The sequence below is a fragment of the Myiozetetes cayanensis genome, unplaced genomic scaffold (assembly GCF_022539395.1).
Source record: "Myiozetetes cayanensis isolate MyiCay16 unplaced genomic scaffold, myiCay2020 scf12, whole genome shotgun sequence".
NCBI lineage: Eukaryota > Metazoa > Chordata > Aves > Passeriformes > Tyrannidae > Myiozetetes > Myiozetetes cayanensis.
In genome coordinates, this window is record NW_026086826.1 from 27,173,844 (window position 1) to 27,201,489 (window position 27,646).

The window sequence follows — 27,646 nt, forward strand, 5'->3', positions numbered from 1 at the left end:
GCCTTACTGTTGACACAAACCTTCAAAGATAAATAGCAATTATGAGTCCTTTCACTAAACTTCCACCATCTCTAGAAGCTTGTGAAGGGATTCAAGGGAAAGATATGGCAGAAAGGGAAATAAACCATGTCTTGACACGTTTCCTTCCCTCAAACCTGCACCCGGTACCGAGGCAGGATTTCCGCGAAAGAAGTCACTAATGAGAGTGAAAATAAACAGCAACAGCAGCTCTGTGACACACAGCTGTGTGTGCATGTGCAGCTATTTCAGACAGCTGCTGATGTTCAGATGAAGATCTTCATGGTCTGGGTATAGAAGAAAAGAGAATTCAAGTGCTGCTGCCCTGAGAACAGACAAGGGTGCCGGAGCAACCCCGGCCCAGCTGAAAGAGGGACAATCTCAACACTGACACAGAGCAGACGACAACAGAGGTCACCCACGGAGGGTCTGTTAGGGAAAGCACAATCAAGACAACTTCCACTTTCTCTCATGCCAATATACATAGCTTTTGTTTACATTTCTTATTTCTGAGTCCCAGCCATATGCAATGGTCTCTGACCTGAGCAGGATCAGGGCAGTGCAGGCAGACACTACAGAAAACAACTCTTCGAAGAGAAACCTATTGTGGTGCACAAATTCACTTGGAACAGGAAAGGACATTCCTTCTCCAGTTTGTGACCAACACCACAATGCCCTAACACAGAACACACAACACTCATGACTAATGGTATCACACAAGGAAAAATCAGCATATACTGTGTGTGGCAACACAGACACTCACATGCTACAGAGAAAACACAATCCTCTCAAGGTTGATTAATTCTTTTCTGAATCACAATGCACTCAGAGATATAATGACCGCACATTAGAAACACAACCATCAATCTTGCCATTTTGTTTCAAACCACAAAGTGGGCAGTGACTGCAGGTTTCCCAGGAAGCTTCTCATAGCCACTGTGGGACATGGCAGCGCTCACTCGCCCCTCTAAATCACTCTGTGGCACAGCTCCATTTCAGTGACAAGTCACCTACATTTTCGTGGTCAGCAGCAGATCCCTGTGGTGAAGCAGGTGGTATCTTGAGTGTAGAAAGCACGAGCAGATCCTTTGGGATGAGAGGCATGCTATTTATGTAGGATGTTATTACAGAGGTAAGTATCTAGTGTGAATTCTTCCCACTACATTTAATATCCACGCTCAGCAAAGTTCAGTACACACGCAGCGACCAGCCCTGGGTTCAGTTGAATCCACTCCCTCTCCTCCAGCAGCTGCGTGCAACGATAACCAAATTCTTCTGTGGACATCTAATATCGTGGGTGGGAGGTAAAGAAAGCTTGGTCAAACCATCGGGTTTCAGAGATTCCCCAGAGCTCTCATGCCAGCTGGTTACAGCCAACATGCTACCTGGAAAATCCATCCTGCACAGAATAAAGCCATAAAAGGTTTAAGTAGGTGAAAATGGCATTTTGGAAGCTGGCAGAAGCCATGACCAGTGCCATGACTTTCTCAGATTCCAACGTATTTGGCATTGCAACACATGTTCCTCACAGGATCTTTCATTTTTCTAGCTCAGGCCAATCGTGCCAATCTAAGCTATTAACTTTCCACTGCTCTTTTATGGAGTGGCAGTGATCAGCCACAGCCTCAAGACTGGTTTTCCACTCTTCCACTGAAGAATCTCATGAGCCACAGACAGATTAAAACAATAAAGTTCAGTCAGGTGCATTTTCCGTGCCCTGCACCCTCAAAGAAATACCACTGTGGCAATTTCTATGCTTGCTGTGTGGGCTTCCATTTCCCTACAGTCTGCCAGCTCTGGGTGAAGGAACCTCTTAAAATTTGGAGCAGGGGAGTCTGAAGGTATCTGCTGTTCAGTGCTTATGGGTAAGGTTTTGAGGATTTTCCCCTCCTCTGAATGAGGACTGTGCATCTCATCTCTTCTGCCAGCAGCTCAGGGCACAGCTTTTCCCCACCAGCTGCTGGAAAGCTTTGCCAAGATCTGCAATAGGACTGGAGAAGAGCCTCACTGCTCTGAATTTCTCACGTGCAGCAGTCTCACCTCAACGCCAAGAAAGAAAAATGAACCTTTAAAGTTCAGTGAGCACCAACAATTTGCCCACTATCAGAGCTACCAGCCAGATTCTTAAATTTCCCACAGATTTTCTGCATTAAGGAAATATGTCAGGAGCAATTTTTATGTGGGAGGGAATAAGCCATCAGATGAGTGAATACCTAACAGCAGCCAAGGGCTGTCTCCTCTGCAACCAACAGGAGACAAAATACAGAGTGCTACTGTTCAACAAACCTGGCATTTCCCAGCAGGATGAGCTCTTGCTGCCTCTCCTCTCCTTGCTGACATCATTCCCACTCCTTCAATTCCTTCCCTAGGAGAGATGTGACTTGTCTGTACAGGAGCCGCCAGCAGCGAGCGAGGTACAGCCGGCTCGCTCCCCCAGCTGAGCTCCCAGACAGCTCTGCCAACTTCCCTTGGTCCCCAGTCAATACATCTGCCCCGTTCTTGCAACGTCACCACTGAGCCTATTTACAGCTCAGGAGTTTTCACACCAAGGCTGAGACTCGGGCAGAGATCAGCCCAGACTTCCCCATAACACACACAATTCCAAACCCAAACCTCCCCCAAGGCCTGCGCCAACATGTTTGCCACCCTCAGCCCCTGACACTCGCTGAAAGGGCTCAGTGTTCCCCGGCACCCAAATGCTCTGCAGAAGCTCGAGAGAGCACAAATTCACTTAGGCCACAGCCATGTGAGCAGCTTCACCGGGATCCTATTTTCAAAAGGAAAAACCGTGGAGCCTTTCCAGAAGAGAAACCACAAGTCTTAAAATCTTACGACTAGTTTAGCGAGCAGATGCTGAGTGTGCCAACGGTCTTGAGCTTTCCTGCAAAGTCCTAAAAAATGAGAGCTAAGGAGCTAACAGGTGAAGCAAAAATTAGGCATAAAGCTCCAACTGGCCTGGTAGTTCTGATTGGAAGCAGAGAGTTGCACCCGCTCACGGTCACCGTGCAGCTTCTCTGAGCAAAAGGTGTGGGAGCTCTTAATAGCAGTTTAAAGCTACCAATTAGCTTGAACACTGCTGAGCTCCTCTAAGCTTCTTAAGTGCTGCAGAGCCGATTGCAAAACTTCCAAAGAGTAACTGATCCTCACTTCCCTCAGCTCTCCATCCCCCTCTCCACGGCCTGTACCCTGCCAGGTTCACAGAGACAGCGTGAGGGATGTGCCTATCAGGAGACATCAGCACCTTCTCAACAGGACGGGTGCCAGCAGCTCCCAGTCATGCAATCACCTGTGGCTTGACAAGTGGGACAATCACAACATAATCAAGGTGGGGACCAAGCAGGCAGGTGAGCTCTGTGCTCAGCCCAGCCCCCCACCCCGAGCGCCTGCAAACAAGTGGCTCATTGTGCAGCCTCGTAAACCTCATGACATCACCACAGCAGAAGCTGCCATCCCTGTAAGAAAACAATTTGGTTCCCAGGATACCTAAGATTTCAAATAACCTGCAGTTGCTCGAAGCCATTGCTGTGACCCTTCCTACAATGCTAAGCAGGTTTGCCTTCCTTCTTATTCAGGTCTCGTTCCCTGGCCAGGACCACTCATCTTTGCTCCTGAATATTAAGTACATTTTCCTCTCACACTTAAATTCCCACTTGGCCTACAAAACACTTTGGAATCTCAAAACAGAAATGGTTATTACAAACCTGTAGAGAGGATTATAAAAGATTACATGCCCCTATTACATAGCTGCCAAGTTCTGAGAAGACTCTCAAGTGACGCTTCTCCCCAAAGCAAGGAGAGGCTTTCATGAGAGGTTTAGAAAGCGGAAAGTGGAGAATAGCAGAAAAGTTAATTATTCGTGGGAGCAAAAAAAAAAAAAATCTGCAGTTTTTCTTCTTAATTTATGCATGGTCCTTTTCTTACCCAGCTCTATACCCTTCCCCTGTTCTCTTCTTTGCTGTGCTTGCTCTCACCAACCTCTAATCTCCATCTCACAGCATCTTCAACACCAGGCATCCAGACCGGGCTCTGTTCCCTCTTCATTCTTTATTTTTTTGCAGCAGTGAAGGAAGAAGAAGAAAGAGAAAGCACCCTGAACTTAAAAAGGACCTTGTCCCAAGGCAACTGTGCAAAAAAATCAAAATAACAAAACAATTTAAAAGCAAATGCTGCCGAGTTCCTGCTCACATTTTGGGTGCACAAAAAAAAAAAAAAAAAAAAAGTACAGGTGCACTTGGGGTCAAAGCTAAAGATGTGCGTGGCACAAGCAGGGCACAGAGCTTGGCAAGAGCACCAGCACCAAAGGTTTACAGACAGCTGTGCCCCCACCCTTGCCAAGAAGGCATCAGCCAGCTGACATTTATTTGTTTCAGAAGAGCAAGACTCTCTTGCTTTCTCCTGCCAAGGAGAGAGGTACGGGAAGGGCAAAGGTAGAGAAGCATTTCTGTGGAGGCGATGAGCCACAAAAACAGACCAGGTGATGAGATAACTCTCCTTGTGTGTGGTGTAGCTTATGATGAGAAGGAATAAAGTAAAAATAAAGAATAATAAGCCCCACAAAGCTCTCATGTGGTGTTTTAAATGCTCCCTCACCACTGCATGGACTGTCACTGCTGTACAATTTTAGTTATTTTCAGTCCGAACCTTTCTCCACACCTGGGTATAGACATGGGCAATTGGGAGCTTCTTTTGGGAAAAGAGAATGTAGGAGTTGTGGGCACTGCTGATGTCTCATAGAGGGCAGCTGATTTCCCTTGTCAAAGGGGGAGTTCACAGGACACTAAAATCTACTACAGCGATGTGCATTTTTTTGCATATTAACCAGGTCATTCAGGCATAGAGGCTAAAGTTAGTTTTCTTATTTTAACCACTTAAAACAAATGACTTAGTACGGGACCACCTCAAGGGATTCAAATAAAATGTAAAAAAGCCCTGCAGTTAACATCCCTGTGATGTTTATTTAGACAGACCCACTCTGCTTCCTTCTGGCATCTTCAAAATGTTTTCAGGAGAACCTGGAACCAGCTATTACACACCACTTCGTTGATTTGACCTACTTAAAGACAAAACCTCATACAAAAGCAGCAGAATGCTCCTCATTCCATTTTCCTTTCTCACATCTGAAAAGTCTTCCTGTATCTCAGTAATTCAACACTAATATAAAAAAGGATGGGACTTTTTTCATCCTTTAAAGATGGTTCAGACAGAAAACTTTAGAGGAAAGAGACTGGACCTTACATAAATGCAGTGGGGATCCTGAGCCATATTTAGATTTATTCAAAGAGATGTCTCATGGCAAATAATCTGCATCCCACATTTAATGCCGTACAGCAGCGACCTGTAATACCTCTTATCAGCTCTACCCTTTAACCTTCAGTTAAGGGTTATGTGAGGTGACTTTCCCTGTGTAATTTAACCCAGCTATTGCATCTGGTTTAGGGAGGGAAAGCTGGCCTGGGGAGAAAAATCTCCTTTGGTTAAGCATAAAGAGGTTACCACCAACATGGTCAAAGCAGGACACTGAGCTGCGGGCTGGGATCACGGCTCAGGAGCCTCCTGACTTGAAGCACTTGGCTCGCTCTCTCCTCATTGACACACAACATCAATATCAGCAAATTAAGCACAATTTCATTCCAGAATTTCAGAACAGTGGGTGATTTCTATCCTCTATCCTGCATGATATTTGTTGCCCAGAGAAGCTGTGTGGAAGTGTTCAAGGCCAGGCTGGAGGGAGCCCTGAGCAACCTGCTCTAGTAGAAGGTGTCCAGGTGGAAGTGGATTATCTTTATGGTCCCTTCCAACCCCTATGTTGTGGGAAACCAACTGTGAAAGGAAGAGGCAACATGGGAAGAAATAACAGTGCCAAGGCAGAGAACTGCAAGTGCTGGGCTCACCCTGTGTCAGGGGAAGGACGTCCTTGCAGGACAGCTTGGTCTGGACATCTTTGCCGTGCTGAGATCAAGGCTCCTGAGGTACCACCAAAACAGGTGGAGCAGGTTCCCTGTGCTTTTGGCAAACCCAAAGCAGCGTGATTAATGATGTGTCCTTTGAGGATGGGCTAGCTAATTAAAAGGATCTCGAGCTAGGGTGCAGTATTTCAGGTATTCTTCAGCTGGGTTTTCCCTCTACTGAGTGTTTCCTTCTCTCTGCAGTAAGGTTAGGCTGTGAAGAATAAAGGCAACCCCATATGCTCACCCCAAACACTCTGCATCCTTGAGTCTTCACCTACTCAGTTTTTTAATCCTTGCTCCTTGCTACATTCCCCAAAACCTGTAATGCTTGTGAGGACCAAGCCTCTCGTTATTCACTATGCTCCTTTTCAGTCAATTTGTATTTTTAAGCCAGATTTTTATATTGTAAATTTGCATTTAAAATTTTATTTTAATTTATATTTACATTTAATGCCTAAGAACAAACAGGCACTTATTCGCAAGCGTTCTGCAAACTGACAGCACGAAGCTCCCAGAGAGAATCCAAACCCCCTTCTACCCGAAGGGTGAAGCCACAGGTGCTCCTCTCCCAAATCCTAGGAGGAGAACAAATGAACCCAGTGAGGATAAATAATAACCAGTGGAGAGAAAATGTGTTTCCTACAGCAATGCTAAACAGAAATTTATAGGTCACAACCTTGCAGAAACAGGCCTGATAACATCTAATTAGCAGTCCTGCTGCACAACCCCGTCTCGTAACAGTAAATCCAACCAGACCAGGGGGAAAGGGAGAGGGGAGGCTTTATACAAACACAATAATTATAATATTTTGAAGATATTTGCTTTATGCTGCTGGTTTGTGGTGTTGCCCTCCCCCAGTAGGAATAATCTACCCACACAAGCGATTTTATGAATTATTACCAAAATACGCTTCACTCCTATTGGGAAACAATTCAGAAGGGCAGCACAGATCTTTTTTAATTATTTTATTTTTAAACTGAAATGCTAAGAATTCTGTCTGCTGACAGAAGATGGGTGGAGAAGGCAAGGAAAGTTCACATACCCAAGAGACTATTAACTAGAACCAACTTGGACAATACATTTGAGAAGCACTTCCTTCCAGCTACTGTAGAGCGCTGTCCTTAACATGCCTTCACTTAAGCAGCCAATTTTCCACCACTGAGTACAATGAGGTTTCAAAACACACATGAAATCAGAGCATAAACAGACACAAACATCCCACTTAGTGACATAACAAAAGAAAATACAGGGCAGAAAACTTGAGCTCCTCTATTTTCTGCCCTTCATAAAATATCTTAGGGTTTTACATATACTTTGCTCCCCTCTTGATCCCCCCCCCCCCCTTTAAGTGACAGCATCATCACAAAATAGCCCCCTCAGCTGTCTCAGCAACGGTGTTCCTGAATAAAAAACAAATTATTCCTGGGGGTTGAGGGATGAATTCCATGACATTGTGACACAGGGAATGGAGTTTCAGAGGAAGCAAGTGGCCAACAAGGCATGAATGAGGCGGCAGAAGCAGAGACAGCAGGAAGGGGTGGTGAACCGGGCAGAGCTGGTCCCTGCCAGCAGCACAAAGCAAGAACGTTTAAAATACGCATGAAGATCAAGCCACAGACAGCAGGAATGACAAACAGATGAGAGGCAGCACCCAAGGACTAAGGAAAGACTAAGGAACAACCCCCTTTTTCCAAGAGCTTTAGTTTGCTGGAGACAGATGGTGCTGCTTCCACACGGTTTGGAGCTGGATGGTACCCTACCCCCAGCCCCCGACGGATGTCAAGCTTATTTTTGTAAAGCTCTGGTGATAAAAACCATCCATGGCATCTTGTTCGTTTCCTCCTTACTACTTAGTTTGCCAAAAACTTTAAACTCTGCCTTCCTTGCCACATCTACAGACCTGTACTATTTGTCCTGCTCTCCGTGACTAATGATGGTTGTGCACATCCCTTGTCTTTGCAGAAGCCTCTTTAAACAACAGCACAAGAGCTGAAAATGATATCTCAGTACCTGGGACCACTTTTGTTAGCCCTGAAGCAATCAGACACAATGATGAAAAGAAAATCAATTTTTTTTTTTCTTTCCCAAACTCTCATGTGATTAAAATCCATTAAAATGCAAACAGGCTTGAATTTTATTTTATCCATCAGTGACCACACTTCGTTGTCCCTGGGCTATGGCTGTCTCCTTGTGAATTCTCTGCACGTAAGAGGAGCCAAGCTCCAGGTTTAGGAGCAATCAATCTAGCAAACCTTGCTAGATATATATGTGTGTGTATATTTTGTAATGATTTCCATTTTTCACGTTGATTTACATTGATCATTGAAAAGTACATTCAGCCCCATGTTTGCTCAGCTCTGAATAAACAAAGTGAAGGCTGTTGGGTATCCAAAGACAAATGAGACATTACAGATGTAGACAAAACCTATCATCACCCTGAAAGCATTTCTCTTTGAAATTATATAGCCATGCAGAAGTTATTTAGAGTGCAGATTGCTGTATGTGTTTTTAATTCAGCCTGGGCCCTGCTGGCGGCAGGGAGGGTGTCTGAGGAGCCTCTACGCTGCCACTTTTTTCCCTGTGTGTGTACCTGACAAGTCAGAAATGTCTGACTCAGGATGTTTTCCTTCCCCTTGCATTCTCTAGTTTCCAATTCCCAGGATAGGTCTCCTTAGGTGCACATGTCTAAGTGAATGTATAACACAACCACCTGGGATCCCACCATTAAAATTAAAATAAATACACCAGCATCCATTTGAACACACGACTCCATGTCAAGCACAGCCATGAAAACCCAGCCCCAGCCGGGTTCATACTGCACAGGAGTATTTCTTTCTCATCTGCAGACTTTGTCTCCTTTTGCAGACAATAAAACCACCCCTGCTTCAAGGCCATGTTGGAAATTATAGTTTCCACAGTAACAGTGGGAAGGTGTCGGAAGTCTGGGCACAGACACTGCACAGCACAGCCAGGCTCCTGCATCTGGGGGCTCCTGGCTCTACGAGATGCTGCACATGCACCCAGTAAATTGTTTTCGTTCCTGGGCAGACACAAATTTTTCAATTAGTATGTTTGAGCCATTCATGTCTTTTGTCAAAGTAACTCAAAACTCCTGCTATACTCATATAGTCCCCCCCAGACAAACCCAGTGGTATTTTACAATTATATTTAAGGGCCTTCACCTCTGCTTACAGGCATAAAGCATTCACAGAAAGCCCAGAAGAAACTCCACAATGAAGAAGGAAAAATGTGTTTCCTGGAAAGAAGTCTTCCCCTTTTGCAGCTAATAGAGTAGATCCAAGCAGGAGCTAATGAAGTGTCGTCACAATGAGCTCCTCAGGCAGCTTCTGTGGCAACCTGCTCCCTGCTGCTGCAGATGCACCAGCTAAAAACTACCTTGTTAGCACAGTTAAAACAGCGGCTGCACCAGTCAGAGATCTGGATAAGGAGAGGGGAAAAAAGTCATCAGCACAGTGCTGTGTTGGATCTGGGTATATCCAACAGCAGTCTCAGCTCCCCAGCCCTGTCCCATGCTCAGCAGCACCCAGAGAGTGTGTAGGAGGGCACCAGAATGATTTTGAACATGTACAGGATTTGTCTCTCCTGGAGCAAGCCATGGAAAATTTTGCTCCATCTTCTACTGGCACATGTTGGTTTGCTCTTCTCTGATTATTAATTATGTACACTGACTTTGCTGAAGTACCAGGGCGACTATCTCAGCCATTTCCTTGAGATTTGCGTATTCAAAGATATAAAAAAGACATGAAAGTATACAAACCTCTTGGTGCTTAACCCCACAAAGGCACAGGGGCCTCACCTCCCACCCTGCCAGAGTGTTTGACCCCCTCCCAGGTGCCCCATGCTTTCGACAAGTCCTCTGGATTAAAGAGCTTTTACTGACACAGATCACCCCTAACACTGAGACACCATTAAAAAAAAACAAAAAAGAGTCAAATCTTCACATGACACTTGCACATGTAAGTGGGGGTGGAAGGCACAGTTGGAATTAATGAAAACTAACGTTAAGAAAACGATTTGTCTCCGTCACAGCAGACTGAACACATCCCTTTCTCTCCCACTCCTTTCCAAAACTTCCTCGTATTTGTAAGAGTAAGTCTCAGTATCATTTAGTGCTACCTCAATAAAGGAATGGACTGTCATTTCAGGACAGCAGTGGCTTGAACCACACTGATTTTATCAGGCTACAGGAGGGCTGACAGGAAACGTACCACTAACCACAGTGCAGCCAGAACCCTCCCCTCGCTGAGCACCACCACACACTCACCAGCCCAGCCTGCAAATGCAGCACCGTGGCACATCAGACATGCAAGGCTTCACTGCTTCAGAGAGCTGGCACAGGAACTGGTTACTGAGACAGGCTATTTACACAGGACACAGCCAATATCCTCCATCAGTAACAACGGAGCTGTTCGGATCCGTGTGTTCACCTTCCTCCCTTCAGGGGCACTGCCTGGAGCCCTGTCACCAACACAGCCTCTCCTGTACAAGTGCAGCCAGAGCCAGCAGGAGAGATAAGGTAGATGGAGACACAGTGCAAGAGTTTTAAGTTTGGCAGATATTTTTTTTTTGCAGTAATTTGTCAAAACTGCTTGCCAAAGCATCTGTGTCACTAAATGACTGTTGGGAGGAAAATTGCTTTTAAGAGTGTCTGTGTTAAAAGGGCTGTTGTTTTTTTCTGTGAAAAGGAATTGTAAATTCAGAAACGTAAGTAGAAGAAAGATCTACAGCAATTCATGGTAGGATGAGGGAGATGCATTAAAACTCTGACAACATCACAGAAGCATGCCATAATCTCAGATTTTACTTGGGAGTAGTCAGAGTATGGGATGCAGGAAAACACTTCAGTACCTATAAAACGTGCAAAAGCAGCTGAAGTCAGACATAAAATGAATAAGCAGGTCTGCTTACAGCTTGCCATTGGACTTGATAGTGAACTTGCTTGCATTTCACTTTTTACAAAGAGGGATTTGTCTGTGACAAGGAAAGGCAAAAAGAATTGGAGATACGATTGCCCAATAAACAAATCTCAAGAATGAGAATTCAAACTTCATTCAAAGACTAGAAACTATTAAAAAAGCACACAACTCTGATCCCTGTGTCTCACACCTACAGACAGCACCAACAGCAACATGTGGTGACAGCTGACACAAACAGATGCATTTTGAGCTGCAGAAGTGGATTTGTTCATTGCCTCTTCTCACACATCACTGCCAATCGTCCAGCTCCTCTCTGCATCAGTTTTCAGGCAGGTGGTTTTTCACAGAACCACTCAATCCCAGAATGGTTTGGGTTGGAAGGGACCTCAAACCTTATCTCATTCCAAATCCCCCTGCCACAGACAGGGACACCTTCCAGCATCCCAGGTTGCTCCAAGCCTCATCCAACCTGGCCTTGGACACTTCCAGGGAAGGACAACCTGTTCCAGGGCCTCCTCACCCTCACAGAGGAGAATGTCTCCCAAATATGGAAACTAAACCTGTCTTCTTTCAGTTTAAAATTGTGTTCCCTTATCCTATCACTACATTCCTTGTCAAATATCCATGTTTTGTGAAGGACGCTCCTATACCGAATGCACGCATTTAAAATGACCAGCTTATTCCCCATAAGGAATGAAGACAGAGAATGCCTTCTCTCTTAAAAAATGAGCTTCTCTGAGGAGCTATTTCAGTAATTTTTTTTTTTTGTCACCTTCTCTGTAGGAAATATATTTTGACTCCACTTGAACAAGCGGTCCCGTAACTTGCAAAAAGCTCTCTCGCCCACAGAAGACCAGATGTCGAGCTTCAGCTTTCCTCAGAGCAAGAACAAAACCACTCAGGGGACAGTTGGTTTCGATGCTAACATGTCAAGAGTTTCATGCATTAGCCTATTGTTTACACAAACAGCTTCCTTTAAACAAGCGATGTTTTACAGGATTATGAAGTATTTATTTCAGAAGAGTTTAAAGAGTCTCTTGAGTAACCACCGCAGAGAAACCTATCACCGCAGAAAGCATAAGGCCAAACGATGATACAAGTTAATTAGTTAAGGCAAGGGATCAAGTAACTCTACAGCAAAGCAATGGGATAAATAAGGGCACAGAGACAATCTTGCACGTGCTTGTTTACTTCTAAAATGCCATCGCTTCGAGTCCTAAATCACACACTGTTAGCATTACAAACCCACCCCCCCCCCCCCGTTATTTGGAAAAAAACCAAAGGCCTAAAACCCAAATGCTTTCCTTGGGGTTTGTTATTTTAAGGAAAAAAAGGGTCAATGTGCCTAGGAAGCGGCTCGTTTTTGTAAGCATGCAGGCAATTTTCATCTCGCGCCAAGTTCCATTACGGACAGAATTTGTGGAAATGCAAACCAGGGAGCTTTGCCTGCAGAAAATTTCACCCCGGCAGAACTCACCCTCCTGCCACAGGCCCCAAATGTACATGTCTACAGCAGTTAGGGCTCCCATTTCCAGTGTCAAATAAGCTTAGCAAGGACTGAACCACTGGGTACAGTTCCCCTTTCTGCACCCTCTGGCAGCTGCGGTTTAGGCCTGTCTTTAAGAACAACGCAGAATTTTGAGAGAAGTCTAACACAATTTCCTTCATACTTCCTAAGCCTGGGCTCGCCAACTCCTCAAGGGAAGCACTAAGGACCAGACTGGGCCCCTTCTGGGCTGTGGGGCAGGTGCCAACATGCCACAGACACCCCCAGGCCATGAGCATCCCCCGCTGCCCTCCAGGAGATCCTGCCCCGCTGGGTCTCGCAGCTGAAGCTTCTCCTTCCGGAGAGTCAACAGCTGAAGCGCAGAGCTTTGCCAAAGACTCCAAATCCATCTGCTCCAGACATAGCCAAGACTGTTCTTCCTCCTCCAGCCACTTCCTTTCGACCCAGTCTGGCCTGTTATCAAAGGAAAAGCTTCTCCCACCAAAAACCCCAAAGCCTGACTTCACCCGGAGCCCTTTTTCCTAATCTCTACATTTCCACTCTTTGGCTGCCTCTGAGAAAGCTGCAACTCTTCAAAACCCCTCTCTCCCTGCACAGAAAATACAGGAGGATAAGATGTCTCTAGAACATAATTACCTTCCCCTCAGATAATTCCTGTGCAATAATTTCTCATGATCAAGGTAATCACAGATAATATTCCTGCATGCTCCAGCTGCCAGACTCCTCTGCACGAGCAACATAAGGCACAACATCCCAACAGGCCCACAGACACAAAGCACAGAAACTACAAAAAGCAACCTGGGACCCAACACCCTGTCAGTCACTTGTGATTTCATTGGGTCAGAAAATACATATAAATTAAAAATATAAACGTCCTCATTCATCCCACTGAATGTGAATTTTTGGATTCTGACGAAGTGGCCTGGGGATTAAATACATGAAAATCACCCGACAACGCTGAAATAACTGAAACTACCTTCTCAGAGGCACCATTTGTTAAGTGTAATTAAAATCAGATAAGCATAATTTTATTGGCTTCGGATATTACGGCTCATTATCTTGTGTTCATAAACATTCAGCTGGAGACTATTAGCCTATTGCCCACTTTAAACATCACAATGCCTGGGATGAACCAGGCAAGAGGAAATAGTGGGGGTGGTGTTTAAGTGATATTCAAAGCTGTTAAACACCAGAAATGTTCCCTGCACATCCCCACCTCCCCTCTAATTTCCAATATACCATGCACACAACATTTACTACCACAAAGCCACACCAAAATTTAAAAAAGAGCAATATGGAACTGCAAAGTGTTATTTTCATGCTTCTGACTACAAAAAGCTACAGTTGTTTTGATGCAACGAGGGATTAGGTACAAGCAGGTATCTTGGATCTGCTCTGATAATTAAAGGTGAGGGGGTTTGAATACCTTGAACACAACACCAGGGATCGCAGCACAAGGCATTTGCACAGCACTTAAATGAACACATGAATAAGCTCAATTGTGTAAAAGTTCACTTACAAAAACCCCACCAAAAATAAACTACTTAAGAGCACAAGTGATTTGGGAGTGGAGGGAGGAACATGAGTCAGTGGAAGGGCTTCTAAAATGAGAAAGTGGTTTTAAAAACATGAATATAAAAAACCTGCTCCAATGAGTAATAAATACTAAATTCCTACTCAGACAGGAAGAAACAGCTTTGTATTTTGGGAATAGTGGAAAAAAATCTGAACGTGGAGCTGCCTTGGCTTTGAGTTATAAATTGGAAAATACAAATCTCTAAGTAAGTTTATATGGAAATACATAAAAAATAGTTTAATAAACCCAGAGTGTAAAGATATTAAAAAGAGCATAGGGTTCAGATAACTTCAGTGAATTATAAAAAACCCAAAATCAATTCTGGAAAAGCACGGATATAAAATATTCTCTCTCACTCCAGGCACAAAAAACCCTCTGTAAAATGAATGAAAGCTTAAAATAAAAATAAAAGACTGCAGAAACATATCTTTATTCCAGGTGAAGAAAGACAAGGAAGTAATACTGAAGAACTGTCTTTATAAAAATATTAACAAGAGAGTAATTGTGAAAGACAAACACACACTAAATAAAAGAAATCAGTGTTTATCCTTCCCCCTCCAAACCAAACCAGAGATACCCAGGGAAGATATAGGTAATTGATTCTACTGAGGGATTATTTTGTCATCAATCTACAATTAAACTCACACCACCCCGAGATCCAGATAAGAAGCACCAGTGAAATAAATGTTATCTGAGAACTCTCTCCCAAACCCATTCTCAAGAGTGCTAAAAGGTCACGTAACACTCAGAAATAAGAACAGGTGCAGCTGCTCACCAGCAACCCTGGGATCCAAGGCTTTGTCTCCATAGCTCCTTCCTTATCTTGTGCCTACCCAAACTGTGGTGTGTTCACAATCAACAAGTTTATCAGAACAACAATCCTCCCTCCCTAAGCTGATACATTCACTGGAAATCAAAACGTTCTTCGGTTTCTTAACCTGAAAATAATAATACCGAGTATAAAACCTTTTACCTTCAGGCTTTGCCCGTTCCAATGGAAATGCCCGTTCCAAATGCCCAGCTCTAGGAGTGGGGAGAAGTCGGCAGACAGGCACCAAAAGCGCTTCATTCCCACCCAAACCCTGCCCAGGCTGCTCCAGGGAAGACCCACGCAGCGCACTGGGAGAGAGCTCAGCTCTTCCTCCTGACTGTCCACTCCATCTGTCCTCTTGCTCCCAATCCCACACCGCAGTGGGATGCAGGAAGTCTGCCACGCGCTCCAGGGAGCCTCTGCATCTCGCCAAAGCTCCGGGCAGAGCCGAGGGAGGCAGCTCTCCCGGGGTTCAGCATCCTTTCATCGCCCGGGAGGATGAGCGAGTCCATCCAGCAGGGATTTCCACAGCCAAGAACCGATGAAACAGTGTCTGAACACGCTTCCTAGACTGTGAGACCAACTGGAAAATATTTATCCAGATCTTATTTTTTTTTTCTTTTCTTCTTTAAATCCCACTTCCCTCTTCAAGCTGCCATAAAAACAACAGACCCTGTTTTGTGAGGTAATCATTTCCTAAAGAAGAGAACCCCTCTGCCATTCTGGTGCAGAGATGAAGCAAGAAAGAGGTCAGCCAAGCACTGGAAGGAAGACAAACTTTTAAAAAGTTGATAATCTCCAAGTATTTCAGAGAAAAGTGGAAATACTTTTAATTAAGTGAGCTTGTGGAAGTAAAGGACTTGGCTCCTTGGACAGAAGGGAGGCAAGAATGTTCATCTCCAGGTTCTCCTGGTTGAACTCCAAAGCTCGGCTCTCCCACTGAGTATTTCACAACACAGGGAAGTTCCTCTTGGGTTTGTGTCAGTGACAAGAATTTCTGTCCCAACTGATGTTTCCTGGTAGGCTTTCGATCAAGCTTTTCCAAGTAAAACTGCTGGAATACTTCAGAGAAAGCCCAGTGACTTTACACCCTCTTGTGACTAGTAAAGTGCCTGAGCACTTTTACCACAGACCTCAGTTGACCTGAGGTTTTCCAAATTCTGCTTCTCACGGAGAGGAAAAGATCCATTTTTTTGGATATTAACTTGAACAGTAAACATGATGGTAGGCATGGGAAGACACCTTCTGCTCATCCAAGCACCAAAACAGTCACTGGGCAATTTGACGACTCCCCCCTCCAATTAAACTCTTGTATTTGAAAGGAGGACACAAGATTTGATCCCTCCTGAGCATTCGGGCTGTGGTTGAAGAACACGACAGACGAGGCACATTTCTCTCACCCCTTTTATCCTCAGATCACCTCCCTCAGACCTCAGATCTAAACCCCAGGAGCTCATAGGTCTTACCACTGTTTTAGCAGGTCTCAGCCTACAGCACTGCATGGGGCAGGAGCCTCTGCACAGCAGCACAGGCAGCTCTTTAGGGAAAAATGAAAGCAGTGGTAAGCACTCAGATTTCCTGTGGCTGCACATCCCACACAGCTGAACCAGTTCTCTCAAACACATTCTGTTCTCTGCTGGAAGGATCAGAGGTTGAACCTTTGAGATGGCAAAGGCTGAAATGAAACTCCACAGAGGTTTCTGTCCATGCCACCAAAAGCTCTGTTTTCCTGTGACAGTGACCCAGGACCTCAAGCAGGACTTCAAGCAGGACCTGGCCATTGCAGGTGATTTTATGGGTGACTTCATTTCCCCAAACACCTTCCCGGCTATGATTTCCTCCCTCGAGAGAGTTTGACTTTTAATCTAGAGACCCATTGTTTTTCTCTCAGTTCCTGAATTGTGACTCTCTTTGCAAAACCAGTTTTGGCAGGCTCAGAGGGAGGTTTGGCCGACCCCAAAGAGCCAAAAGGCTCAGTCATTGTCCCATACCTGACATGAAGTATTTACCTAATGGTGGCTTTTCACAGATAATCCCTTTTCCTCTGTTTACTTTTCACGCTACTAAAAGCAAAGTATCCCAATAACCCAGCGACTGGAAATACTTGCAGTGTAAGAGAGAACCATCAAAGTGCACAAGAACAGAGGGGGGAAAAAAAGGAACTACAGGATGCTCTGCCCTTCATATACTGCGAGATTTTGATCCAAAACGTTTCTATCACAAAGAATGTCTTCCCAGGAGGTCTCAAGAGCAGTGGGAGACTGCAGGAGAAACTTTTGTTCCTAATGTGAATAAATACAGAGGAGGAGGAAAAACCAACCAAACACTTCAACAGAAAAGGAAAAAAAGTTGTTCTGTTACTTTTTTTTATTTTTCTTTTCATGTGTTCCACAAAATTTAGCAAGCATCATCAAGACAAATTCCTGTTGGGAAAGGTCTTGCAGAAACAAATCAGTGACTGTACATAACTGGGCTCAAGCAGATATAGTTCCTCCTTAGTTATTTCTCTTTTTTGGCCTTTTGTTTTAAAGCAAGGTGACAGCTTCCAGTAGCAAACACAAGCCTGTCAGGGACATTCCACAGGGACTGAAAGACTGAACACCCCCACAGACAGAGCATATTCTTCTTTCACTACTACTACCACTGCATTTTTTTGAATACTGATGACTTGTCCAGCGTTCTCAACTGGATCCAGATGTTACCAGGCTTTTGACATGATAATCTGGAAAGTGCTGAGGTTTTGGGGAGAAGGAAGGCTTATTTTTGGTTTTATTACAAATTTAAACTTTGTGGATGTTTTTCCAAGCACCATCAGTTTCCAGGTTCAGCCTGGGTAGCCCACTACAAAGTTCAAGACAGCCCAGGAGCAAAAAAGGGCAAATTTCTCCCCTTTCCCTCCCTTTTTCCCCCCTCTGCTTTATGAGTGTTGTTATAAGCAGAGTAGATTTAAATGAAATCTCAGACTGGCATCTTGCTGACCTCAATCCCAGTTGGCTAAACCTTTGCAACACTGCTGTCCTTGGCATCTACCAGAGAGCAGACACCGATTCAGCCGCTTGATTACGAAATGGAGAATCTGGTATGAGGAACTAGAGCCATTCCACTGTCTGGAGCACTGTTTAAAAGACAGCTTAATTTCTCTCTCTCTCCTTAGTACTTCATTGACAGTAGCAGGCTTGAGATCTCAATCAGGGCACCACACCACCACAGAGGACACTGTGCCTGCAGGACTGCGAGCACCACACACAGGGTGCACTTGAGAGGGAAATGCTGCTGCTACCACCCCGTGATGCTTGTTTTCCAGGGTCCTCCAAGTTTTTAAGCACCCACCAAAACATCCCACATGACTTCCTTATCAGGAAAGGCTCTTTTTCACATTGCTTTAAAAAAATTAAGATAGAACATCAGAGAGTGGCCAATGTCATGTTCATAAAGCCAAGTTAGGCAACAGTTTAAACAACTATCATATGTCCCAAAGAATGTCCCCGTACACTCATCTGTTACACAAACAGAAGTAGAACAAAACAAAAATGAGTCTGTTACCTGCACTGAAATCAACCTGATTGTCCTCTGTCTTCCCTTCGTTTACGGACTCACTGCCAGGCTCCCCTTTTCGGCTCATTATCTTGGAAAAGCCACTTGAGAGAGAGGAGAAGATGCCCCGGATGAAATATCCCTGCTGGTCGGAGTCCACCGAGCGCACAGCCGGCAGGAATGGCTTTGTGCTCCTGCTCCCGGTGTGCGGCACAGGCTCGGACAGGGAGCGGTGGAAGGGAACCCGGAACGGTCTGGCCCGTGCCTGGAAAAGTCTTTCAACTGGGTTTTCATGGAGATCATCGGCACTGGCACCATCCATGCTTGCAGAACTTTTGGCAAGCCTTGGATCACTGCGCTCCCCTCTCAGACTGGAGGGGCCCTCTCTCTTGCTTACCCTCCAGGGAAGCCAAGGATGAGTCTGCCACCTGTGCACTCCAGGACCTCTCTCTGAGTCAAAACTCATTTGTTTACTCAACTTCTTGCTTCTTATCTGGTGGTACCAGTGATAGTCCTTCAAGGCAGCCGTTCCAGCATCTTGTTCTGACAAAGATCTTCTGAAGGTCCCGGGAGGGAGACCATAGTGCTTTTTGAAAGCGCTCATTTTCCACCCCTTGGAGTTCAGCACCTCTCTTACATTCCTTGGTGCTCAGCAGTCACGTAGCTGTAGTTCCTCACTCACCATCTCGCGTCCCTGGTCACTTTGTTCACCGCCGTGAACTGCAGGACAGCACAAGTTCTTCCCGAAGACCTCGAGCATCAATCCCAAAACCAGGTATTGCTACATCTCCGCAAGCAGGACATGCCCTCACCTACAACACACCGGCCCCTAACAGCACACGAAGCCCCGCCGAGCCCGCTGCCGCTTCCTGCGCTGTCACATTTCTGCACCGAGCACTCAGGAAGTGACTAAAAAGAGGAGCCCAGCCATGAAAACCCACAGTGCTCTTCGCTTTTTTTCGGTTCACATTAAAGATTTGGTTAAAAAAGAAAAATGAGTGCGAAAGTCCTCAGCTCCAGAGACACTGCAAAGCCTCAGAAAAGGGTTAAAAAAACCTGCAATACTCAGCTACGAGTCATGCACGTGTTCTTCAGTTAAGCAGCAGAGTATACTACTATATATAGTTAAGTATAAAGTAAAGTTTCTATTTACCACTATAAGTTGTTTCACTTGAGAATACCTCAGAGCTGCCTTTTGGAGAGAGGTAAAATAGGCAGATTCATCAGAATCGAGTGCTGGAAGCACCAGAGAGGAAAGCAAAGGGGAGGAATGAAGTGAGGAGAACAAACGCTGCAACTTAATGCAGTGAGAGTGTAAATACACTGAAGGGAAATAAGTAAAGGGGAGGAGAAAAGGGACTGAGAGGGTGGGTGGGACTTCACCAAACACAAGACCAGAGGGAAGGTTTTGAGGCATGGCAAACAGAACAGGGCAGCAGGCAGATATTCCTTTTCCTCCTCCCCCTCCCTCCCTCTTTCAAACAACAGAATAGGAGGTTATTTTTTTATAAATCTAGCTGGAATAAATGAGATGGAAAAAAATAGCCCTATCTGTCTAACCAAGAGGAAAAAAACCTTCTTGCCTTCGCTACAATTTAAGAAACAGCTGACTGTTTTAAAATCTCATAAAGAAAATATCCGCTGGTGAACTGAGATCACGCTTGCCAAGTTTTAGGCCAGAACACTTAAATCTCAAGTCTACTCAAATCCCTGAAAATAGGGGGTTTATAATGGAAACGCTGACAGACCCTTGGCAATGAAGTAACAATGAAAACTACTTCTCTGGTTAAATAAAATGATAATCTTGTCTGGCAGACCAATAAAGCTTAACTGACCCACTATGGGATCCTGCCTTTAAGCCAGGCTGAGTTCATCAGCCAAAGTGCATTCCTGACAGCTGCAGATGAAAAAACTTCCTTACTTAAGTGTCTATCTGGAAGAGGGTATCACTGCTCCCTAGAACTGGGATGGAGTTCCCCAAATACCTCCATCACACCAAAAAATAATTTCTCTATTCAGTAGCAAGTCAGACTTTTCAATCAGAAGCAAAAGAAGCAACAATTTAAAATCACCATAGCATAGAATCACAGAATATGTTTAAGAAGTCACAACAAATAACCTCAGAAGCAAGAACAGCTCAAGACTCTGCAATGCAAATTCTGCAGCAAATAATGATGATGCCTCTCGTGCTTTGTAGAAGTCCTGCAGCTCAGAGCACGAGTCTGGAATGACAAAATGTACCTAAGCCACAACACTGCTACAATTTCCATCCAGAGCAATGAACTCTCAAGGAAGCACAAGCAGCAGTGAATACAGAGAGATACCAGTACTCCCAAGGCGAAAACGAGATGCAGACTCCACCAGAAAAAAGTTGGCTGGCTCTTGTCTTCTGCTTCTTGATCCCAGGGGTTGCTGATCACCCTTGGATGCAGCACATGGCTCACAAGGTTTGAGTTCTTTAAAGTGACTCATGACCCTTATCCACTGCTGGGAGCTGTTCTCCTTGGTGCTTTTCACCAAGCAGAGGCCTGGCAGTCCATGTTTCTGAAGACTGAGGCCAACACTGCAGCATTGAGGGCCCCAATTTTAACCAGGTCTGCTACTGGATCAGCCACCCCCTTCCAGCAGCGGGTTCTCCTTTTCCTTGTCCAGCCTTTTCCTGCTACTGTGGCAGTGGTGCTTTGGATCAGGCAGCCTGGTAAAGGAGGCTTTATGGAACTCCGGGAGCAAGTACGAATAAACCCAACAGATGACGATGTGGTTCGCTCTAATGGCATAGCCCAAAATCAGCAGGGAAAGCTGAGAATGCGAGGTGGGTTTCTGGTCAGCTCTGCAAGTCTTGCTTGCATGAATTTCCACTAACACATCGGCATCTACTTTTGCTTTGGGAGAACAGGAGGGTAGAAAATGCAGACAGACAGCATAGTAGCTGAAGTCCCCCTGGGGTTTGCTTGTTTTCCAACTCCTGCTGGTATCTCAGAGCCAGGCTGAGCACCCACCCAGACCACAGCTTGAAACAGCATTTGAGAGCCCTTATCTGCCCCATCAGAGGCCCTGGTATGACCGAGGAATGACTCAACTCATGACACCAGCTGCATCAACAGGATTCTGAAGCAGGGATTTATTACAACAGCACTTTGGACAGGACAGAACTTCAGGTGAGACACTGGTCAGCGCATGAGGACTGAGATGGTCACCAGGCTGCTCTCTCATGCTTTTCCATCACTGTCCTGTGGACGCCTGACTGCATGGAAAGATCCCTTCACCTCTTTCCCAGTTCAGCTGGCACTACACCCATGACCCAGACCACCCATTTCAGCAAGGGAACACACAGACAGAGTAACCACGTATCAAGTTACAGCACAAAGCAACGTGCAAAACCAGTTACGGGTTAACTCCTACTTCAAACTATTTTTATTGGTGTGGCCAGGGGTTGGACCACAGCTCTGTACAGAGCTAACAATAGAGAGAAAGGCTTCAATAAGCACTCTAAGTGAAGTCCAGGAACATCAAAGTCACAGTTTAGTTAAGTTTGAATAATATTGAGACGGACCTTTACTTTTTCTGATTTCACTTTTGATTTCATGTTACCACTGCTCAGACAAATGCATTTTGTGATCAAAGAAAAGTTACCCAGCTGCCTTGGCCTCACTGAGATTTCCCTGTGTGCTCTTCAGAGGGTCTTTCTCAAAGTTTTTCTAGAAAGGCATACAAGGCTTACATGTTTATCAACATAAACCCATTGATACACAAGTTTGCTTAGTCTACCAATAAGGCAGTTCTTTTAATTTGCTAACTCAAAAATGCTAGCCTGGGCTTCGAGTCAAACTGGTCTCTCCCTTCCTTGTACACATCATCAGTAGCAAAGATGATGCCCAAATAAACCCTTCTGTCTACACTAATCCAAGGCCACCGAGTTAAAACCGGTCTCGAGTGGCTCCAGCATTTCTTGTGTACACAGAACACACAAGCCAGTAATTCACACGGCAGAACCTTCTCCTTGATCCACTGTCCAGCTACTCAGGCAAAAACCCAAGTCCTTCCAGAGCAGTTCCTTGTCCTGGGAAGATTTCCATGGTCTCACTATCAGAGAGAAATCAGCTTACAGCAGTGACTGCCAGCAGATTAGTGATGTGAGATCCCCAGCCGTACCCAGCCACCCACGCAGCTGTCAGCAGGTAAAATAATGTCAGTGGGAGAAAGGAGTTTGTCAATTGACTTGAGAAAAATCTTGAGAATATTTTCACTCCTGTTTTTAATACCGACTGCCTACAAACGTGATTCTCTACTCGCAAATTTTCCTCAGAAGGTTTTTGGTTTGGGGTTTTTATTTTTTTGGTAGTGTTTGCAGTTCATTGTGCCAAATCATTCATTTAGCTCTTCAGAAAATTACTATTTTCTTCCTAGCAATCCAGTCACTTAATCATCCCATTTGACATGTTTAACAGCATATATTTCACTACTCCGAGATATTTAAGTAATTTATGCACAAAATGCAGATTTCATATGCTGGGATGTTAGCTGCATTTCAGCTTTAAGATTGTATTGGGAAAACAATCTTCCTTAACTTCCTAACATTTCACAGAAGATGTACACAAGCAGCCTCACATTTGCACTGAGCATATGAAGACAAATCTCTGGCAGCGGGCTCCTGCGTGGGAAGTCCCCTCTCCACCATTCAGCTTTCCAAAGGAACTACCCAGCTCTGCTCCACGGAGCTTCAGCAGTTCCTCAGAGTGCCTGTTGTTTAATAAATACTACCAGACAATTAAAAAAAAATACAAAAAAAGCAATACCACAAAACCCCCCCACATGCATCCTTGCCCAGCAGCTGGAGGGAGAACCTGTCTCTGATGATACAAATTAATGTTTAATGCTTGGCTGCTCTCTGAAAGCTGTCTAGTGCTTGAATAAAGGCACTACAACGTGGAAAGCTTGAGTTCATAGCTTATATCAAGACAAATATGAACTGTAACCACCCATGACCGAGCTGCTCTGTTTTAACTTAGTTTGGGACCAAGCACAAACTTACCAGCTTCTCACTTTTAAATTTTTTTTTTTTTGCCAAGACGAGGAGGGAGAAAGGGGAAAGAGATTAGAGTCAAAAAAAGGAAAAAACCCCACAAACACCCACAAAAAAACCCACAAAAGCCTCACAGCCATCAAAATCCATAATAAAACCTGGACATCTATTCATCACCACAGCTGGATTTTCAACCAAGTCCTCTCTTCTAATTCAGAAGGACAGCAGGTCAAGCAAACATCACTTCTGAGATGGTCCCAGCTTAAGTCCCAAATTACCAGCCATCAAAAGAGCTTTAACCTGTAAATAGTAAAACAAATTGCACCCTACATCTTTCCCTGAGAAACCAGTAGAAATACAGAGCGACAGGGATCCTGGATTTTGCAGTTGAGCTCCCCTTAAATCTTTGCCCATTCAAAACTAGCCCAGTAGTCACTGCACTGGAACAGTTCACAGAGAAGTAATCAATACGTAAAGCAAAAATCACCACAAAAGTTTTCCAATTGACCCAACTTGACATGTAGCTAAATAGCACGGAAGATGAAAGATTTTTCCTTCCCTTTAAATTAGAGACTTTTCAAAATATTAAGTTTTGTTTATGCAAGGCTAAGTAATTAATGACCTAACATCCCCTTCCCATCTCCTATCACCAAGATGCATCTGTTTCCCCCCTCCAACATTTCCTGCAGGTGGATATCACTTTTCCTCGGCTCAGAGCAGAGCAGTGCACCTGACTTTCTTGACCACTTAATGGCTAGTGTTAATTAACATTTAGAAATTATGCAGAGGACGAAAGAAACAGCACCTTAGAAACTGCTGCATTTGGGGATGAGAGTGGCTGGAAAAGCAAGTGTGACTCTGGGATTAGAGTGACTTGGAATTGGCGTGACTGGAACACAGAGATCCCTTACTTGAGCCCAAATTAAAGTTCCTGAGAGCAGAGCTGCCACGTGAGCCCCTCCCGAGCTCTGAGATGGCAAAGCCTCCCAGTGACCACGCTGCAGGCTCACCTGTGCCAGATAAATCAAGATGTGCTGTTTTCACTATGCTGAGAATGAACTGCCTCTGTGAACAAGCCAAATGGTGATACCAGGGCATTCAAATGCCAAAGAGCACCTCATTTTCCTCCTGTGAATTCCAGTGCCAAGTCATGCTGTGAGTGCTGTACCATCCCTGCCCTGTGTTTCCAAGCCCTTTAACCTCCACCACAGCCAAAGCTGCAGAGATGCAGCCTGACTCGGCTCTGCTTTTGCCATGGTCCAGTTTCTGAAGGCAGGTACCAAAAAACCTTTCCAAGATGCACAGGAATTTCCACCTGAATATGAGGAAGAACAGCTTCACTGTGCAAGAGACCACACACTGGAACAGACTGCCCAGAGACAATGTGGAGCCTCCCCAGCTGGAGACATTCCAGAACTGTCTGGACACAACCCTGTGCCATGTGCTCTGGATGGCCCTGCTGGAGCAGGGAGGTGGGACCACATGAGCCACCACGGTCCCTTCCAACCTGGCCCATTCTGGGATTTCTGCTCTTTAATTCCCTCTAGAATTTCCCTGCCAATAGGAACTCCCCACGTGAAAATCTCCTGGCTTCATTTTTCCATGCTATTCCCATGATCCACATGCGAAGCTGCTCCAGCCCTGTCAACTGAGCAGAGCAGAGAGAGAGAGATGACATAAATTTATGAGATGCCGGGCTTTGGGTGGACGCCAGGAAAAGTTAGCAAGAAAACCCCATTTCAATACACGGCGAGCAGACCTGCAGAACGGCCGTGCCAGGTTTTAATTTCACCAGCGATCTTCTCTTGTCCTTGTTGACGACCAAACGCGGCCCGTGCCAAGTTTCAAGGGCCATAAAAACGCACATTTAAGAGGCAGCCGAGCTCACGCAGAGGCTGAGGGAGCCCACACACAGCTGCGAGCCACCCCAACCAGCCGAGCATTTACCAACGTGCACTGGTGCAAATAAGTAAGTGTATGGCCTGCAGGTAAACACTGGCAACGCTCCTGCAGCACAGAAAGGCACAACAGTAAAAAAGACCTGTGTGGAGTGAGTGGTGGCACCTGCCTCCAAGAAATTTGGAGAGATTGGGGGGATTCTGGGAGGAAGGCAAGCCCCCGGCCCTGGCCTGGGACATGGCTGCTCCCACAGGTCTGGCTCCTCCGTGGGCTGGACAGCGAGCCAGGGACACACACAGGGAGATCAGGCTGGCAGGGAATCCTCTGGAGCCACAGCTCACCAGCTTCATCACTGAAAACAGACAGCTGCACTGACCTACTTCACTGACAACTTTTGCAACTCCATAAGTAAATCAATATATTTATATAAATACATAAACTTCAATTGTATAAATAAAAAAGCGCTTATGCCCACCCTGACATCCATTTCTTGATGATTACAGGTTGGGCTTGGTACCATTGGAACTATCATATACAGGCTGCTGATTTCAGTTTTTAATGGTGTTGTTTTTCAGCAGGCAAAATTATGTTTCCATCACCCCACTCCTTTCTCAATTGTAGTGTCTGGGATTTTTGTGGAGAGAGTTGAAAAAAACAATAAATCATTACTGCTGCAATCTTAAAGCAGTACCAGCAGAACACAGTTTTATTGCTAGACATGATCCCTCTGTGCATCAAACCAACTAGAGTTTAAACACTACTGAGAGGAAAAATACTTACAGTATATGGGCAAGTTAATGGATAAACATCACAAAAATGGTCTTGCTAACTTTACTCAAATAGCAGGTGCATATATTGCAACTTTACAGCCTTTATTTTTATGTAACTATAAAGGAGCACATCCTCAGTGCAGACTGTTGCAAAAATAAGACCTACCAGCTCTAGTCTCCACCAAGGATAACAGGAACTGGGTTTATAATTTCATTCTGCATATTTTTTTAATTAACAGCTGTTGGCCTTATTTTATCCTTGTTTAGAATGAATAAGCTATATCAACAACTCCTTCACACCATACTAGCTTTGTAAATATATTTTAAAGCAAGCTTCTCAAACACTGGAAATCTTGCTGTAAAGCCAAGTAGCAGCAAAAGATAATCACAAGCTAATTGAAAATACTCTCCAAAATCATTGGAGAGTGTACTCTTATGGTGTGTATATAAATAAAGAACTAACTTCAGCAACATGTAAAATTAAATTCTTGCATTTACCATCTAAACACCAACAGAAATAGAAATATTGTGTCTGCTGTGATGGCCTTTGAGATGGAATCCAACCATAAACCAAGTGCACCACTAAGTCACATCCCCAGACAGGCACTGGGAGCTAGGCATACAACCAACCAGAAGGGAGAATTCACAGATCCACAACTATTTTAGGTAGGGAAATTCCTTGAGCTGTATGAGAATTATCCCAACAGCCACCTTGCAGCCCCTCTAGAATGTTGCGTCAATATTAGCAGATTAAAGCGCAACAACTGACAATAAATCAGTGACATCTGGAGCTTAGAATTAAACCTTTATCTAAATGGAGAAATGAATCACAGGGAGGAATGATGAAACATGCCAGGATCTCAAAATGCCAGGAGTCTGAAGTGAAAACCTTTAGCAGCAGCGTGGAAGGAGGGTCTGTGTAAAATTCCAGTTGCTGTAGTACTGATTGCTATGCACCACACAGAGAAAGTAGTAAAAGAAACAGCCAAAAGAGGAGGAAAAAAGAGCATTTATTAAATGTAAATGACCTTCTAACCAGAGAATTTTGTCTCCACAGGTTGTCTGTCAGGAGAAGTCTTGAATGAGTGCAGAAGCCACGTGTCAGGGACAGTGATGAAGCGCTGAAATGAAGATGTACCTTCTGCCAGGCTGAGCCTGCTGCGAGCCCGGCGCCAGCACTGGAGGAGACTCCACAACTGGCAGCAGTGTGCACAGCCACAGGGTGGGACAAGGTGACCTGCAGGCACCAAAACAGCACAAGGCTTGGGGAGAGAAAAGAGCACTTGACTGAAAGCTCCTGTGTTTGCAATTTAAAGAATAATTAAAGATGTCCAGTGTAGGACACTGCTTGTGATGCGCCGCGTGATGTCTGAGAGATGAATCTGTATGTCCTAACCCGACCCTGGACTGTGAATTTAAATGAAACCCCACAAAAGTTAATATCAACTTGTGTCTGATGGTAAGATGTACAAAAGGAGTCTCTCCCCAGAAGAGAAAGATATAGAATAACTCCAACCTTTGACAGAGAGGACGGAAGGAGGGAAAGAAAATAATTTCTCTCTCAGAGACTACTTAGGGAACAAATTTGTTTCACATGCACATACTTCCCCACTAAAGGGCAAA

At 44.8% G+C, this 27,646-nt stretch overlaps 1 protein-coding gene across 16 annotated transcripts in view; it reads right to left on the bottom strand.

Annotated features, from left to right (window-relative positions):
- The window catches only part of RASAL2 (RAS protein activator like 2), a 169,299-nt gene that overhangs the window by 88,319 nt on the left and 53,334 nt on the right, over positions 1-27,646 (bottom strand). For 5 of the 16 annotated variants that reach the window (XM_050306513.1, XM_050306509.1, XM_050306508.1 and 2 more), the window contains exon 1: positions 18,341-19,120. The exons of 6 other annotated variants lie outside the window; for them this stretch is intronic. In XM_050306513.1, the coding sequence (XP_050162470.1) occupies positions 18,341-18,935 (595 nt within the window). In that variant the 5' untranslated portion in view covers positions 18,936-19,120. Of the gene's footprint in view, positions 1-18,340; positions 19,122-27,646 lie in introns of those variants that run through there. 5 more of the 16 variants (XM_050306516.1, XM_050306515.1, XM_050306514.1 and 2 more) reach the window with 4 other exon arrangements.